The sequence below is a fragment of the Chiloscyllium plagiosum genome, unplaced genomic scaffold, assembly GCF_037043375.1.
Source record: "Chiloscyllium plagiosum isolate Xiang-an unplaced genomic scaffold, Cpla_swu_hap1 HiC_scaffold_23, whole genome shotgun sequence".
NCBI classification, from domain to species: Eukaryota; Metazoa; Chordata; class Chondrichthyes; order Orectolobiformes; family Hemiscylliidae; genus Chiloscyllium; species Chiloscyllium plagiosum.
In genome coordinates, this window is record NW_028270161.1 from 17,235,292 (window position 1) to 17,254,642 (window position 19,351).

General features: G+C 40.7%; 1 protein-coding gene across 1 annotated transcript in view; it reads left to right on the forward strand.

Moving 5' to 3' along the window:
* The window catches only part of col7a1l (collagen type VII alpha 1-like), a 432,947-nt gene that overhangs the window by 67,311 nt on the left and 346,285 nt on the right, over positions 1–19,351 (forward strand). The window contains exons 10-18 of the mRNA XM_087999395.1: positions 911–1,066; positions 3,056–3,172; positions 6,299–6,445; positions 7,732–7,851; positions 8,948–9,106; positions 12,604–12,723; positions 13,552–13,701; positions 15,219–15,353; positions 18,409–18,555. Coding sequence (XP_087855521.1) covers positions 911–1,066; positions 3,056–3,172; positions 6,299–6,445; positions 7,732–7,851; positions 8,948–9,106; positions 12,604–12,723; positions 13,552–13,701; positions 15,219–15,353; positions 18,409–18,555 — 1,251 coding nt within the window. The remainder of the gene's footprint in view (positions 1–910; positions 1,067–3,055; positions 3,173–6,298; positions 6,446–7,731; positions 7,852–8,947; positions 9,107–12,603; positions 12,724–13,551; positions 13,702–15,218; positions 15,354–18,408; positions 18,556–19,351) is intronic.

Here is a 19,351-nt window from a genome sequence, read left to right on the forward strand (position 1 = left end):
TGAGAATGAGAGTCCTTCATTGCCACAGCGAATTAGACCGCAAATTGGAGGAACAACACCTCATCTTCTGCCTGGACAGCCTACAGTCTGGAGGACTCAACATTGAGTTCTCCAATTTCAAATATACTCCTTTCTCATCCCCTGACTCCCTTTTGAGCCTCTTCCCCACCCTTCCATTCCTCTGACTGACCCTTCCTTCCAGCTACCAACCGGATTCATTCCTCCCATCGACCAACCAAGTCGTACCCTCTACCTGTGTTCACCTATCCCAACCTCACTACTCAGCCCTCCCCACCCAAAACCCTCCCCAACCCTTTATCTGTAGCTCCACCTACCCCCACCCTCAGTCCTGAAGAAGGGTTACACCCCAAATATTGACTTCTCCACCTCCTGATGCTGCCTGGCTTGCTGTGCTCTTCCAGCCTCCTGTTTGTCCAACTTCACAGTAACCTCAGCTGGTGCGGGAATTTAACCCATGTAATCCATCAGGAAGTCAGTTAGTGAACCAACTTGAGTATACATTACCAATGTCTATGATAAGAGTTGCAATGTATTTATTTGTTCTACAAATAAATTTAATGATTGTTCTCAGTTAAAAATTCAGTCTCAATATTCAAGTTAGCAGAGTTAACGTTATGCCTCCAGAGAACGCATCATGTACCACATTGGTGCTTACAAACTGTGTGTTGAGAGAGCTCGGGGGTGAAATAAATTTTCACAATATTTTCAATAAAGTGCAAATTTTCTCAGTGGCAAACATAATGTGGCCAAGACGTCAATGAGCTCCTGACAACAAAATGGATTTCAATCCCTTCACCAGAGTGGCAGTGATCCTTGAAGTGAGGTGAAATGTGAAGTGTAAGTGGTACATAACAGCAGCTCACAGTATTAAAACCACTTTGTCATTCAGTTAACAGACCTGGACTGGCCTATGAACAGAATATCAAAGGAGATGTGTCGTTTCATGTGATAGACAATCTGGAGGAAGACCAAGTCTATACCATCAGCATCTACGCTGTGTACCCCGAGGGCCCCAGTGATCCTGTGTCCACCACTGGCAGAACATGTAAGGACAATCATAAACAGTTATAAGTAAAGAGCACTGACATGTCAGTGGCTTGCCTCCTGTTTTAAATGCAACACTATCGTAATTGAGTTTGTACATGTCTAAAATTAGCCAGCTTATTCACACAATTTATTAAGTAATGTAAACATATCTTTGAAATGCCACATTGGAACTTCATGACATGCATGTGGTTGGTGTTAAATTTAGGGAGATTTAAATGGTACTTCACTATTTTTCAGTTAAATAAGGCTGGTTCCCAAACATTTCTATGATTCCAATCTGAAGTACAAAGAATTTACCAGTCAGATAGGCTTGGGGTCAGTGATGATGCCGAATTCTTCAACATTATTAAGATAATGGACTTGAATTATTTTCTCTCCATATCACACTCCAAAATAGTTCTTAAGTTATTGAAATAAAAGCTTCTTGTTTAACACTCTGTGGTCTCTAAATGAATTGATCAACTTCTCACTGTTTCTATTTCCAAAGGTGGTGAGCTCCAAGTACACTCCAGGCACATTGAATTCAGTATTTGTATTCCCATAAAATACAACCATTTCTCAATCAAATATTTATCCAGATATTTTTTATGATGGAATTTATCAGCACAGCATACACTACATTGTTGGCATTTTGTTGCACTGATCTGGAGCTTTCTGGGTATCCTTTCTTGAGGATAAGGACAAATGAGGAACTGACATTTAGCTCATCTCATTCAAACTTCTGCAGCAACTCGGGACTGACTTGAAGATTGATCCTGCGCACCCACTCCCCACCTCCCCAAAAACATGGCTGCAAACCCCCCAGATTATAATATGAAATATGATTTCACACAAATAGCTCTGTTCATTTATTACTTGTGCCACAGAGCGCAGTTTCAAACCAAAGCCTCTACTTTTCAATCCGCTGCCCTACCAGAACCCGTCATCTACCCAAGGATGTGTTGAAGAACACATTACCTGGATAAAAAGAAAGAAATGTGCACTGATTTACCTGAAGTGTTTTACTGCTAATGAAGTCACTGTCACAAAAATGGCAACTAAGCTGCTCATTTCAAATTCCCACAAAAAGCAACATGATAATTAACGGCCAGGTAATCTGTTCTAATGATGTTGCCGGACAGATAAATATTGGCTGGGGCATGAGAGAGAATGCCATACTTTTTGAATGGTTCTATGGAAAATTTATGCCCACTTGAAACGGTAATGTCTCATCCAAATACAGTACCACTGACAGTATAGTACTCCTTCAATATTGCATTGAAGTGTTAACATAAATGAGGTACTCAAGCTTCTGGACTGGTGATGGCATCTGCAAGCTTCAGACTCAAATGAATGAGTTGTTGATAATGTCATTTGAAAGAATTCTAGTGCTAAAACGACTGTGTTGCATGATATACAGTCTTAAATCATAAATGTACTCTAGAACATAGAACATAGAACATTACAGCGCAGTACAGGCCCTTCAGCCCTCGATGTTGCGCTGCCCTGTTCATTCTCAGCAATAGTTAAGTAAAACATTAATTGTCAGTGAGTGGGAATAAATGGAGCATAGGAACCATTCTGAGGAAAGATAGCTTACGTAAAATCCAGTGTGGAAGCAGCCCATTCAGCCCATGAAGTCCATAATGCCACTCTGAAGGGCATCCTACTCTCCTTACTCTATCCCTGCACTTCCCAAGGCTAATCCACCTAGCCTGCACATATCTGGATACAATGGGCAATTTAGCATGACCAATGCACATACCTGCACATCTTTGGACTATGGGGCAAAACTGGAGCATCCAGAGGAAACCAAAACAGACACACGGAGAATGCGCAAACTCCACACAGACAGTTGCCCAAGACTGGAATCGAACCCCGTTTCCCTAGTGCTATGAAGCAACAGTGCTAACCACTGAATCACTGTGCTGTCTCACTACAGAAAGTTGATTTGTGACTTTGTATTAGGGTAGGAGTTTGTTTTAAAAATTCCTTTATTTTCAAACAGTGAAACTCACAGCGGTGAGGAAACTATTTTTGGAGAATATTACAACAGATACCATACAGGCAAAGTGGCTACCAGTTAAAGGCGCATCTGGCTACAGACTTACATGGGGATCATCTGGTATTGTTCCTTTAAATGTATATCCTAGGTTGTAAGTATACTACATTATTTTGTAGGTTTGAGAGTGTACATCCCATATGGAAATGAACCGAAGTCCCCTAACATCTCGGGTCCAGTGTCTCATGAATGGTCAGTTCGCTGATGGGGTAACAATTCTTGAGTTAAACAAAAACCAAAAGAACTGCAGTTGCTGGAAATCAGAAATAAAATCATAAATTGCTGGAAAAACACAGCAGGTCTGACAGCATTTGTGGAGAGAAAGCAGATTTAATGATGAGGGTCCAGTTAGCCTTTTTCAGAATGTGAAGAATCCTTCTTCAATGACCCTTCAACAATGACCTGTCTTCAGACCCTTCTGAACAAGGGTCGCTGGACCTGAAATTTTCTACCCACAGATGCTGCCAGACCTGCTGAGTTTTTCCAGCATTTTTTAAATTAGCCTGCCACTCTGTATCTATAAAACAATTGAATAAATATTCTTTGACATTTGATTTATGAACACCATATTTCATTCCATGATGGAGACTGCCATACAGGATTTCATTATCTCCTTGCCTTCAAGCTAATCCTGGATCTACAACAGTGGTTCCAAATCCTTTCAGTAACACGGCACACTTCAATGAAACAAAGAATTCCACAGTACACATACTATGAATTGATTGTTCATAAATGTCACATTTACTTGCATTTATTAAAGATATGATTTTACGAGAGAGGATTGCAACATAGTGCATACAACAAGCTAAACAAGGATAAAATGCATTAATGGGTCAAATCTACCAGAACAAAATGCACCCTTTCCGACTGCGAGCATCAACACATTTTCAAAACCTCTTCAACTCAACTATTTTTAATTATTCATGGCACTTAATCTGTTCTGCTGCACTCAGTTCAGGGGTCTGTTTTCACAGATGATATTTCATATTTGTGACAATATTTTTGAAAGTATAAATTTTGTATCATAATCGAATGGATACATAATTAAAATTCAATGGATCAGAGCAAAATACTAAATATGTACAGTATTGTACAAAATTTCACAGCACCCTTGGACAGTTTCCACAGCCCACCTGTGTATGTCATGACATGCCAAATGAAACCCACTGATCTACTGTGATGGGAAAGAGTTCTATTCCTCCTACTAATAGGTTAGTTTAATTTGGTACAACTAAGGAAGCAATTTGAGATAGACCAGTGAGCTGTTTCAAGAAAGGTTCTGTTCATTAACTTAATTAGTGGATGATGAGTGTGGTGTGTTTGTTAGAGCTGCAGTCACAGATTTATAGAACCTTAAGGCATTTTCAGCAAATCTTCTCTTGGCTGGAAGTTGCACCTTGTGGGAAAGTGAGAGTAAAGACAGGCAATTTTTATCTTTATACAATAATGTAAAACAGTTAATTCATTCATTCATGCAGGAATGTGGGCAATGCTGGCTAGGCCTGCATTTATTACCTATCTCTAATAGCCCAGAGGATAGTCAAGAGACAACCACATTCTTGTGGTTCTGACACATATAGACCAGACCAGATAAGTATTGCCTAAAGGACATGAGTGAACCATTTCACGGTCATGAGGTGCTTAATTCCAGATCTTTATTGAATTTAAATTCAAATATAAGCCATGGCAGGATGCAAACCCAGATCCCCAAAGATTACCAGAATTTCAGGATTAATAGTCTAGTAATAATACTAATAGGCCATTGCTAATTGTAAATTAGTAGCTCATTTGTTGCCTCTCACTATTTTTACTTAATTGAAGTGATCCCATACCTAGTGTGCTATCTGTGTCACTTGGTATTACCATACCATACCATTCCTGAAGAAGGGCCTGTGCCCGAAACGTCGAATCTCCTGTTCCCTGGATGCTGCCTGACCTGCTGTGCTGTTCCAGCAATAAAGTTTCAACTTTGATCTCCAGCATCTGCAGACCTCACTTTCTCCTCGAAGATTACCATACTGTGCCAAAGCACAGACTTAGAAAACATTCATATATTGACTTATTCAGATTTTTAAGCAGACCCAGTTAATGTTAGGTCACCAAAGCCCTCCATTATTCTAGTATTAGTTTGCACAGACTACTCATATATCTTCAAGCAGTAGCCTATTTTGTTAGAATATTTGAAGAAAATGGATCCAATCCAGCATGGCCAAGTACCCAATTTCACATATCTTCAGGCACTTAACAAGGAGATAGTGGATGCTTGAGGGATTTTTTTTTTAACTCTGTTAGCAAAGCTAGTTGAGCCATCAGACTCTGCATCTAGATAAGCAATGAAATGACTACCCAGGAATACACATACAATGAAAGCAGGTGGCTTTGAAAGACTGCTGAGACAGTCAGAGTTATGGAGACACATATGTCTCTAAGGAGAATAGGCGAGCTTACATATTCCAAGTGAACTATTGCAGCCTGTAAAAGAGTGATGGAGGTCAAGGACATCATAACTGAAGAGTGATTGGGCTTATAATGTTAACTCTGTTTTCTCTCCACAGATGCTGCCAGACCTGCTGAGTTTCTCCAGCAATTTCTGTTTTGTTTCAGATTTCCAGCATCCACAGTTCTTTGTTTTACTTTTTTTAACTGATTATCTTTGGTGTCATGTTGGTGAGATAATTAACAAATAGGAAATCAGGCCAGAAATGTATACATCTGGAACAAAGCTGTCCATAAGTACAGAAAATACTCTCAAATGTTGGATTCTTGAAACTGTAAGCCGTCCTCAGTGTCAGTGGTAAGGCAAATGGACAATCTGATTACCATGAGTCCATAGGGAAACTAAGATTGATTAATTGCTCAATTTGAATGTATTTCTGTAGAACACAAAATAGGTTTCAAACTATTTGGGCCCAACCCTACACTTTTACTTAATTTAGTCTGTAGGAACGTTCTATGGTTACTTTGGATAGCATGATTTCTCAAATCTTTCTCTCAGCTTTGGAAGATTAATAGTTTAGGGGTGAAGGAACAAAGTAAGGTAATGGTTTGATAACAAAATTCATGAATTGTTTTAGAGATATAATAGTAGAGGAGTAAAGTTTTTCACTGGGAGTGGGAGTTCTTCAAGCATACTGACTATCAAAGAGGAGAATTTTGATAATCATTGTTGTGGTATTTTCTTATCAACAGAGGGAGACCTGCAGAATGTCAATTTAGGTGAAGCCTACCAGTTCTATATGATCCGGGGTCTGCAAGCTGGTACTGAATACACTGTTACTATCAACCCAATTTTTGGCAATGTAGAAGGCCCAGTGGTCTCTGGGAACATTGTGACGTGTAAGTGTTTTTGTTTTAACATCTGTCTGCTCACAAACCAATGTTCATTGTGTGCAGTAATTGTGATTACTTGTGTACTTCTTGCAGTTCCGGCAATGCCACAACTTAAAGATTCATGTCCATGTTTCTTGGATTGGGATTTATTTCTTGGACTCAGTTGCCAGGTGTGCTCCAGTTGACAAGTGGCACACCTATCTGGTGAACTGGTATATAGCAATACTGACACCTTCCTTGTAGTTTTTTTTATTTCCCTAAAATTGGGGATTCTGTAAAATGAAGTGTCCTAGCCAAAAACAAATTACCTGCTATAGCTCTTTAGCATAAAAAATACATTTTTAAGGATGGGTCACATTGAATCCTCATCCTGGACTCTTTATAAATGGAAATTGAGAGAGTAGAACATGAGCTCAGCCTATCAGTTTGCACTTGCAGATTTTCCAGTGGTAAGATACCCAGAGCAGAAAGATTTCAGAGTCTAGACCTGTTCCATACTGTGTTAGTTGATCAGCACTGGAATGCTCATTGGAGGATTATATATTCTGCTTCCCCCTATCTGAGTAAGGCTGGAGAAGTGTGAACTGATCACCGTCCTGTAATACCTGTTGAGAGTTTGTCTGTGTATTGGGTGAAGGAAACTTTGGGATTCATTGTGATGCTCCCTAAAGTTAAGATTGTGTGATACCCACTAAGTTTAAACATTTCTAATGTTGGCACTTAGCTGGAAGGTGCTAATGCCAATGGAATTACGGAACAGCTAGAAGTCATGTTTTGCGAGGGGAAGTTTCTATTATCTTTCTGTATGTGACTTGCATTGTCATCTGATCACCCAATTCTCCTGTGTGTTTGACTTTTATACTTCACCATATCTCCTCCAGCCCTTCAATAGTCTCTCCACTCAAATGAGTCCTTCAATATGATTATTTGTACATCAGTTCATCTCCACACCATGCTCTCCCCTTACCCTACCATTGGTAGCAATATCTTCAACCGTTTAAGACTTGCACTCTTAAATTGGAAGCTTTGAGACCATTCTTAAAATCCACATCATTAACCAAATCATTGGTCACCCACATAACCTAGAATTTCTTTCTGTGGCATGGCATCCATTTATTTCAGAATTATGCCTCTGGAAAGAACCTAGGGATGTATTTGAGTGTTTGTAAGTGTAAGCTGTTGCTGTTGGTTTCCTAGAAAAGATATTTACTAACAAATAAGAAAGAGCTATACTCATTTACTTTTTTATCCAAAACTCTTTGATGGATATTAGCTTATGTTTTGTTTCCCAGTGGCAACAAGTTCTGTCCATATTCTGCGAGCATCGTCCATCACTACAAGCAGTGCCATCATCACGTGGAACGCTGTCCAAGGTGCTACAGGATATAGATTAGCATGGGGCCCCACACCAGGTACTTTGATACGTTATCAAGTGAATTGAGACAAACGAGAGAGTTGTAAGTGTTGCAACATTGTTGACTTGCTAAGCATGAATCACATTGTGTTGATATGAATCACATACGGATATTTTTGATTAACCAGCTCATACGTGTTATTACATACCTCTGGAACTTGAGGGTCTACTGGCTCAGAGATAGGGACACGACCACTGTGCCACAAGAGCCTTCTGAGTAACTGGTAAGCTAAACCAGATGGGGGATGGAAGATTCCATGATGATGGAGAACCTAGTGACCCAGCTGGATTTTGTCATAGCCTGGCAACTTTCATAATCATCCTTTTCTATTGCTAGCCCAGAATTTATTGAACTAAGTTTCACTAGTGACATAGTGGGATTTGCTAACTCAGTGCTATAATTGCTACACTCTTGTGTCCACTTAAGCAGTAATATACAAGAGGGCAGAGCAGTGAGGCACAGATTTCATTCTCCCTAAATTAAGCTCTCATTTTCAGTGATGCTACATTGGGATGATATTTTGTTGGAGAATCCAAAGGACAAAGTTGCACCAAGCAGTTCATCAATCCTCCCTCCCTAATATTGTCAAAAAGAAACTAACTTGTGCATGGTGTATAAAGTTATCTTAATGAACCATGTCTATATTTAACATGTAGAATTTTTACAAAGATCAGTGCATTATTGAAGAACCATCTCTCTCTCTCTCTCTCTCTCACATACACACACACACCCCTGGAAAACAACACAAACAGCTAAAAATACTCATCAAGAGATATCTCCCATTGTAGTCTCCACCTTGTTGAGCTGACATGTGACACATGTCCATCTGTTTTAGTTAATGCTGAGAAAACTGCTCAGTAATTTATAAAATTCCACATTATTGTGGGAACACCGTTAGTACAAGGTCTACAGAGATACGAGGAGATGGCCAGCATCATTACCTTCTCCAGATAGCCAATAAGTTAAGCTTCCGCAAGATTGACTACATTCTGAGAACAAGTAAAAATTCAGCTGAGCCCACGAAGTTTCCATTATATTTCTTTTACAGTTTATTTCAAAGAATTGCTTTAATGTCACTTTTCCTTGTTTCCAGAGTTCATTGGGAGCGACCGGCCCCGTCAAGTAGCTTTGAACAGCAGCACAACATCATATCAACTCAAAAATCTGGTTTCCAATACAGAATATGTCTTATCCCTTTATGTAGTCTTTGGTTCTGCTGTGGGCCCTGGGATGACAGCAACTATGAAAACAAGTGAGTGACTTTGTGCAAGGTTAACACTGTTATGGCCAGATGCCAGGAGAAGGTCCCAGATCTGTTATGAATCCAGATGGGACACTGCCCCATGGTCATTCTCCAGGATGAAGAGGGAAGAGCTGCCTCCCCTTCTTATTCAACTTCTTCCTCAAATAGTCACAACAAGGTTGATCCCTTCCCTTGTGGAAACCTTTTCCCAGCTCAGTTTTATGTCTTTTTTTTTTGGCTGTTAGTCTGTTGAGTCTCCTATAGGATTCTCTCTGTGAGGCACAGTCCGTTTTCTCGCTGCATCTTACCAAACCCACCATAGTACCACCCACCCTGCTCCATTGATTCTTTTTATCCATACACAGGGCTGTCTAGTGAACAGTCTCAGCTGCCACTTTGCAGCATGCTTTAGCACAATGGAACTTGAACTACAGGCTAGTTTAGTGTTGTGCCAACTCTCTAGAACATTAGCATTTGAGCATACTAAGAGAAGTTGTTTTATAATCCCTTTCCTTACATAATCTTGGAAAAGTAAAACTTAAACATATCTTCCCTCCAGATCTGCCTTTGTTTCAACTCGTCAAGTTGGCATGAGAGATCATAGTTACATTATTTCAATGGTATTTCTCCTTTTGAAGTGTTGCTGTCTAAATCTGTTGAAATGTTTCAGGTGTAGCACTCCATGATTCCTCTTGGAATTCAATGTAATCCACACAGGGATTTGAGACAGTTGCTGAATTTGGTAGTTCAATATATCCATAAGTGATTTGTATGATGATCTGTTTTCATGATGACACAAAATGGGGTGATCATTTCAGGTGTCATGAAAATATTATCCTGTTCATGAAGTCTATAAATGCTAATTCTGAAAATTGAAACAATCTCCAATTGCAGTCATTGACTACCCCCAGGTCAGGTAGTAGCCACTAGAGAAGGTTAGCTGCAGGTACGCTGATCTATCATTATCTATATTTGGGTTCAATTATTCATTCTTCACAGACAGTCCAGAGATGGATTGTATATTTTCTTTTAACTTTTATCTTTTTGGACCTGCGTGTTATTTTTGATCTGTGTCATGTGTGCTGTGTAACTATTTTTCCATAAGCTCAATCTTACTGTTAAATTAAGAAAGTCTGGTTAAATGTGGTTCCTTTCAAAACATAAATTCATTTGAGACTTGGAAAAAAGTATCCACAGATATAGGTGTCCTTTTCAAATTAACCTTGTCATGACAGACTGTGGGGGTGGATGAAAAACCAAGGGAAGCCTGATCACCTCTCCCCACTTGGAAGTTTAACATTTGAGGTAACCTGTTTAAAAACATAAAAAGTTGGGGAATCTCACCTGTGGACTAGTCATTGTACATATCAATGCCTCAGTAAAACATTGATGTAGTTGCCCAATCATCAGCACCTTGGGGAAAGATTGTGGCATACATTCGACTCAAGATCTTGGCTAGAAATTCAAGTATACAGTTAACCCTCAATGGAGAGAGATTGAAATAGCCTAGAGACAGTCCCAATGATAAAACATATTTTGTGGAGAAGCTGGGAAAATGACATTGGTTGCTAATTTGAAATCATTAGGGCTCGTTGCAAAGGAGCACACAAGATGGTTAAAACTAATCAAAGTGTACAGGTAAGTGCAAGAAGGGACACTATTAGTTTCTGAATCAGAAACATAGAGGACAAACTACCAACACAAATGAATATTGAATTGTTAGGATCCTATTCAAATGTGGGATATTCAGAGCTATAAGATCGCACATACAGTGAAGTCTGGTGGTATGTACATGTACGAGCTAATAGTGGTTGGTTCACTACTCTATCGCTGTAAACCAGTGAGCTGCAGATGCTACAAGACCATACCATCAATGTCTGCCTTATTTGCCAATCCAGTTAATGACTGTCTACCATCAGAGTTTCATTCAAGTCTTGATGTAAACCAGAAGTTAAAAGTAACCAAATATAATTGTCCGCCTGATGTTTAAGATCACAGGAATAGAACCAGTAAATATGATCACAGTTCAGGAAAGTGTAATCCTAAGGTAAACTCTTAAGAACTTAACTTATATTGCCTCATATGGTGAATGTGGACAAAACCTTAATGTAATAGAGAATGACAAACTATGGAACTGATGCTAAAGGAGGTGGGGGATGACAGCAGTATGTTTGGAACCAATCAATGTACACCAGTCAATGAAGGCAAGCATGCAGGCACAGCAGGTAGCGAAGAAGGCTAATAGCATGCTGGCCTTCATAACAAGAGGAATTGAGTATAGAAGCAAAGAGGTGCTTCTGCAGCTGTACAGGGCCCTGGTGAGACCACACCTGGAGTACTGTGTGCAGTTCTGGTCTCCAAATTTGAGGAAAGACATTCTGGCTATTGAGGGAGTGCAGCGTAGGTTCACGAGGTCAATTCCTGGAATGGCGGGATTATCTTACACTGAAAGACTGAAGTGACTGGACTTGTATACCCTTGAGTTTAGAAGACTGAGAGGGGATCTGATTGAGACATATAAGATTATGAAAGGATTGGACACTCTGGCAGCAGAAAACATGTTTCCGCTGATAGGTGAGTGCCGAACCAGAGGACACAGCTTAAAAATACGGGGTAGACCATTTAGGACAGAGATGAGGAGAAATTTCTTCACCCAGAGAGTGGTGGCTGTGTGGAATGTTCTGCCCCAGAGGGCAGTGGAGGCCCAGTCTCTGGATTCATTTAAGAAAGAGTTGGATAGAGCTCTCAAAGATAGTGGAATCAAGGGTTATGGAGATAAGGCAGGAACAGGATACTGATTAGGAATGATCAGCCATGATCATATTGAATGGCGGTGCAGGCTCGAAGGGCTGAATGGCCTACTCCTGCACCTATTGTCTATTGTCTATTGAACAGAATGCACCTTTACAGTAGAGCTGGATTGATTCAGATATTGCCTGCAAGTTCATCTTACCCAAAAGAGAGTGGAAGAACTTCCAGCCACTCATCTGAAAATGTACTGACCACAGTGTTAGCACATACTACTCAGAAGGATCCCAAGACTGATATTTAGTCTGTGCTGATTTATCTGATCTCACTGGGCTTCCAATTGGAGGGTAACAGGTCATAATTCCAATGGGGAATATTGATAGGAATGTGGCAGAAATGACAGATTTTTGTTTAAATCTCTCCCAGTAGTTTCCATCAACCTTCCACTGAAGTTACACGAGGATCAAAAGACCCCCCATTGGAAATCCCTTAGAAATGCCATAATCCTGCTGGAAAGGAGTATGTGGAAAGAATGGATGAATACAAGCTGTAGCTTACTGATGAAATCTTATCTTCAAAGTGGAGTACCCTATCAATGCCCACAGTTTAGACTCACTTATAAAGAATGCCCACTTGGACAAATAAACAACATCTGTGCATTTGGCTCCTAATAAGAGATAGTGCCTTTTGGGTTGGTTTAAAAAAAGAACATTTTAGTGAATTGAATGAATTAACTGATAGTATTTTCTGTACTGTAGGTCCACTTAGTCACGTATCAAACTTCAGAGTGACCACATACACCAATACCTCAGTGTCTGTAGTCTGGGGTGCTACTGTCAGAGCAACAGAGTACAAGATAACATGGAGTCCGACATCAGGTAAATGAAAATAAACCATCACTCTAAATTATGCAACCGAGGAACACCTCTTATTTGTGTTTCTAAATTGTTATTTGTGACTGTAAACAATTATTATTGCTGCTAAAGTTTAAGACTCTTTTTTTGTGATACCTTATCATTTAGGATGATAGCATTTTTTTACATAGAGTGTCCGGGTTACCTTGAAGAAAGCTTTTACTACTATCTTATGCCAGTTATTTGCGCCAATATAAAAACTGTGGCATTTCAATTTTAATTTTAATGAAGGATTGATAATTGACATTATTGATGAATTCTGTTGTTTTATGAATCCCATTTGACAACTCAAAAACTGAAGATATTGTTACTACATGATTTCATCAACTACTGAGTTAGTGAGATTGAAAAAGAAGCCCTGAAAACCACAAAAGAGCTTCCAAAAATTATAAATCACCCTCGAGAAAATCTCAAGAAGTGTCCTTGAAAGTAATTACTTTGACATGGAGCTAGATTCAAAGAAGTGGAGCAGTTTTCGTAACTTCCTCCTTAACAGCATTGCAGGTCTACATGCTGTACATGGATGCAGTGGTTCTAGAAAGCAGCTCACCACCATTTTCTCAAGGACTATGACACAATAAATGTCAGATAAACACAGGGATCAATAGAAGGATATGTTGATGGGATTAGATGGAGGATGCCCATTTGGGATATCACAAGATTGTATTTAGCTCAATGATCTCTTTCTGTGCTATGAACTCTATTTAATTCTATTTATTCAATACTTGCAGTTTGCATTGTGATTGTATAAATTGTTTCTACAGTCTTTATGTTTCATTTATTCCTTGCTAGGGAGAGGTGGTACTCAGAGTCAATACGTGGATCGCAGCACACTGTCTTACCATATTGGACACCTAAACCCTGGAACTCGCTATACTATTAGCATCAATGCTGTGTACAGGAATTCTGAGGGGCCTGCAGCATCTCTTTCTCAAAAGACAGGTAATTGTGAGGTGGAATGGGAGCACTGGCAATGCCTTTGCATCCATTCTTTGTGAAAAGAAAGTCGGATATTTCCTGGGGTAGTAAGGAGAATGATAGTGGGATCTGAAAGACTAAAATACAAGGACAGAATACACAGGACCAGACATTCTGGTATCCATGTAAACTGAGGCTGGATGCAGCACGATTGAAAAGTTATGGGTCACCTCAGAAGTCTGGAAACATAGACTATGATGTAATTGTTTGGGAAGTTTAAACCTCCTCTGGTCAATGATCCCGATTCTGGAACTCCAACAACATCCCCAACTCTGAGTTAGAGTCAGAGCTGCCGGAGGGTTCTGACTTACTTGCCTGAATAGTTACCCAGGAAATGTTAAGGGGGTTAAAACTGGCTCTAACTCCAGTGAGTCTATTAAAGTGACCCCTCCTGACCTGCCCCCCCAACCCCCCACCCCCCTCCCTCGCCCCGCCAATACTGCAAAGCTGCCTGCACAGTTTCCTGGGCTGTGTATATTGGGACAGATCCTACATCAGAAGTCAGGCCCAAGAAACTCACAGAAAGAAAATAACCAATTTGTGTTATCCCAGTCAGAAATGTGGCCATTAAAATTGGCTTACACTCTCTTGATGATGAAAGACTGAGGGGTACTCTGATTTGAGTGGTTACAGTAATAAATGAATTCATTAAGTGGTGATATAGAAATGGAGGAACTATTTATCCTGCTGAGGCAATCAGAATGGTGGAGATAATATTCAAAAACTAGGGTTTGGCTACTCAGGAGCAAACACAAAACAAAACCCTTTTTTCTCACAAAAGTTAGTAGAGATCTGGTGCTCTCATTCCAAAAGGATTGTGTGGATCTAAGGGAGAATCATAGCTTTCAGGATTACGGTTGATAGATCTCCGATCATTACAGGGATTAAAGATGTGGAGCAAGAGCAGGTAAATGGGTTTGAAGTGCAGATTATTCACGAATCCAATTGAATGACAGAGCAGAGGGACTGATAGGCTTCCTACTGCTCTGATGTGCATGATCACTTTTCATTCTTGAGTGCCTCGGTAAAAAGCTATGAATCGTTGGACATCACAGAAGTTAAACAAGAGAAAAGATTTGATCAATTAATTAATAATAACTAGTTGATATCATTTGGGTTTTAATTTTTTTTTAAATTGTAAAAGGAAAGAAAGAATTTAGGGGGAGAGATCACATTCAGTGGATGTGACCTTTTCAGAAGGGATGAATTTGAATTGAAGGTGGTCTTGAGTTCAGCTCATTAGCTGAAAGAGTATAAATCAAAGTCCCTCTGTTAAGTCTTCATTTCAAGACAGTGAGGAAAAAGGTTATTTAGGACAAAGTATTTGGATGGAATCAGAGAAGAAAATGGTGGTAGCTATTTTGCACTGAGCATTCACTGGTTCCTTGTGAATGAAAGCCTCCATTGCAAAACATAAGGATAAAGCAGCCCACGGGATGCATTGTTTTTGTAACTACAATGGATTGTTCCATCATTTGCAGCTTCGCCAGATTCTGAACAAGTCCAATCAGTGAAGGAACTGAAAGTCATCGAAACTGGATCCAACAGCTTAAAACTCTCATGGAAAAAGATGCCTGGCATTTCAGGATACAGAATATCTTGGGCTCTGCTGCGAGGTAGTGGCTTTGTCTTGTTTATTTAGATCCATTAAGATAGAGTTTAACTTCTTCCTGTGTTTACATGGTACATATTTCATGTACTTGTTAAATTTGCCTGATAGATTGCCCGCAGGTTAAAACATACTGCTCTAATTCCCAGCCAATAAATGTGGTGTTGGATAACATGGAGTGAGAGATGTCAGTTCCAAACCTGTCAACAGTAGCCCATCTCCTATTCCATTTTCTATCCAGACTAGTTGATCCTTCAGCTTTAATCTACAGGTCATCCATAGAATGGCATAGCACAGAAGGAGGCTGTTCAGCCCAACAGGCATATGCTAGCTCTTCATAAGAGCTATCAAATTAGTTCTATTCACCCTGCTCTTTGCCTGTTGCCCTGTAAATATTTACACTTCAAGAGCACAGAACGATTTTGCTACTCATCCTCATTCATGTCTTCTCAAATTGTTAGGAGGGATGGTGAATACCCAACACAGGAGGTGGGGTTATCTGAAAGGATGGAGTCAGAGAGAAGGGCAGGAGGCTTACTGCAGTATTCCAGTGAAGCTCAGTGCAAGCTGGATGAACAACACCTCATTTTCCACTTGGGGACCCTGCAGCCCTCCAGACTCAATATCGCGTTCAATAATTTTAGGGCCTGAACTCTCCGTGCCCTAGCCCCCAACCTCACACACCAGGCCTTGTTATCACATAGTCTGCCATTACACACTACCATTAATGGCTATTCACTATCCCAGCCAGACCATCATCCACTTCTTTGTCTGTCCAACCGTCTTCTCTCTCTTTGGGCTCTATCCCAAAATATCATTTACTCCTTATCCCCTCTCCCTATCCTATTTTCTACATATGAACTGACATTTTCCTAGCTACGAGGTAAAAACAATGACTGCAGATGCTGGAAACCAGATTCTGGATCAGTGGTGCTGGAAGAGCACAGCAATTCAGGCAGCATCCAACGAGCAGCGATTTCGCTGCTCGTTGGATGCTGCCTGAATTGCTGTGCTCTTCCAGCACCACTGATCCAGAATTTTCCTAGCTACCATCAGTTCTGTGGAAGTGTGACTGGACCTGAAATGTTATCTCTGATTTCTCCTCATAGATGCTGCCAGACTTGCTGAGTTTTTCCAGCAAATCTTATTTATGTTGTATTCATGTGGTTCCTGATGAAGGGCTCCTGCCTGAAAAGTTGATTTTCCTGCTCCTCAGATGCTGCCTGACCTGCTGTGCTTTTCCAGCACCACTCTAGTCTGGACTCTGATCTCCAGCATCTGCAGTCCTCACTTTGGCCTATGTTTCAATGCAGACAGTTTTGTGTGGGTGTCCTCAGTTATGGTGAGGGTTGGCATTATTGAGAAGAATTCCTCATGTTGTTTGTTTCTTCAGAAATATCCAGTGTTCCTTGCCCATAATAGACATCAATGCTTTGTCCACCTGACCCAACAGTGCTGCACCCTCTGCAAAACCACTGTGACATTCCATCAGCCTGCTTTTCATTTTATTCCTTTTAGTCTACTCTCTCTTCCTCTATCCAAGCTGCCCATTCATGGCTAAATGGAGTCCCACTGTTAGAATGCCCCAGTCATTGCTATTCATAGTTGAGTCTCCTCAGTGAATGTCCACAGGCTTTTCACTCTTGAGGACCGTCACAACTGAGCCTAATTCAATCCTCCCTCTTTGGCAGATGTGGATCCAGTTTGGGACATGGCTTGGTGATTTGGAACAGGCACCTTTTGACAGTTTTTGAAATTCATTAAATGTTATGGCCTCATCCTACTAATACAAGAAAACATTATTAAATGAACTTTGGCCTGGCTGGTTCTGTATTGTTCAGATGTACCTGTCGATAAAGTTGTTGAATCATTGTTGGAAAGATAGAGGAACATTAGACATTCACCAGTTTAGTGGGACTCTCATCTCAAGCCTGTGGGTGCCGAGACATTGACCCGCTTGAACTCCCTGTCATTTTGGTTTAGGTTGGAAAATTCCCTGGGGCTCTAAGTCCCCTGCCGATAGGTTTGAGAGTGGAAGGGCAGGTGGCTTTCCCACCTTCTATCTCCCACCTCCGCCCTAAATGCCATAATATCATGAGCGGGAGTGGAGTCAGATAGCTATTAATGCCCATTTAAGGGCCTCATCCTGATACTAACAATTATCTGTTGATGGGAGTAGCACATGGGCAACCTAGCAGGCTGGGAGTGGAAGGAGGAAGTCCCTTCTTCATTGGATCCTGGGCCCATTGGATGGCCACCCACCTCGGTGGATGTCCCACCTAAGGATTGATGTCCCCAAGGTTGTCCTCTCCCCATAGCCGCTTAAACCCTAGTCCACATCCTTCTCACAGACATCCCTCCCCACACCCAGACTTTCCAAGTTCTGGTCCATTGCAGCTTGCCTCCTTATTACCAGAGTGCAGTACCAATAGTGGCTACCATTCCTGCTGGCTCCACAGGTACATTGAGAACTGATTGGCCAGCAGCTCTCTGTGTCAGGACGTCCTGTTCCTGAGGATCAGTATTTTCATCACCTATCTATTAATGGCCAAATATTTGTGGAGTAGCCATTCATCCCTTGGGGTGCCTCCCCAAGGAGCATTTCAACAGGATGGGAAGGCCAGGAGATGTGGAGACAAGAATATCCTTTGTAATTCAGGCCATGACCTGAAATATCCTTTGAATGGAAACTCTGATTTTTGCCTCAGACTGTCAATCCTTCAGAATTTTCCTGAAGTCTCTAGGAAATAATGACTCATCTCCAGGATCCTGTGGAGAGCAAATCCAGCAGAAAAATCATAAACACTTTTAAAGTAAAGGTGTTTTCTTTTCATTTTACTTGACCAATTTGCTAATTTTAAGAATATTGAAAAACAAAGGCTGTGATAAAACCTTCAATACTTCACATCCAGCAATGTTGGCAACCCAACATCTGCCACACTTGGGGTAAAGCTGCATCAGTGAAGCAGGTGCAGGTCCCAGGAAATCCCCAGCCACAATATTGGGCGTGAACGAAGAACAATGAACAATGAGACAATCTCCTTGTTCACTTATCTCATCAGGAGGTCCTGAGAGGACAAGAATTGTCCCGGCCGATGCAACACTCCATGTGTTAAGTGGATTGCAAGAGAGTTCTACATACACTATCCGAGTCTCGACTATGGTTGGAAGCAGACAAGGAATGCCCGTTGTCATCTCAGCCCAGACACGTAAGTGCCCTTGTTATTGTAGTTTACGAATCCAGACATATTCCGGGATACAGTGAGGTCTACCCGATAGGCCTCAAATAGTATGATTGGATCCTGTAAACATACAGACTTACCTACCCACACCTACACAATCTCACATTGCTACTTCAAGGAAGGCATCATTGGCCATTGGTGTAATCATATTCATCATGGCTAGTGGTCTCTCCCAGTGTTGCTCACAAGGTTGACAATCGGCCAGTTTTGAGTGTCATTATATTGCTGTCTCTTCTCACTACAGTACCCATTCCCTCTGCACTGCAGCCTTCCTAATCACTTCTGGAGTGCATTGCTGACTCACTGGGCCTGCCTCAGGTTTTGCTTCATTCTGCTTCTGATTGGCTCAGTTTCCAACTCTTAACATAGAACAATTTCAGTAAATGATCAATAATAATGAATATGGACATGTTATTGCAAGCCTTGAGAACCTCATATCCATTAGAACTGTCTGATGCTTGCCCAAGCTTTCTTTCTGACTGGCCTACCCTTGCCTACATTAGCCTGAAGCTCTGTTAGTCAAACACAGCCTAATCAGACAGCTAAAATGTCAAAATTCACACAATGTTCACTATTGGCTAATTAGAATATTAGAGTACATGCTGTACCATGAGGTAATCCGTTTGCTAGAAAAAGACCTTCAGAGCCATGAATCAGTCAACCAAACAAAAAGTGACACTATGTTTTAAAAGAAATATTGTGACACACCATAAATTTGCGTACATTTGAAACTCTGTTACTCATATCTAAATACTCACTGAGC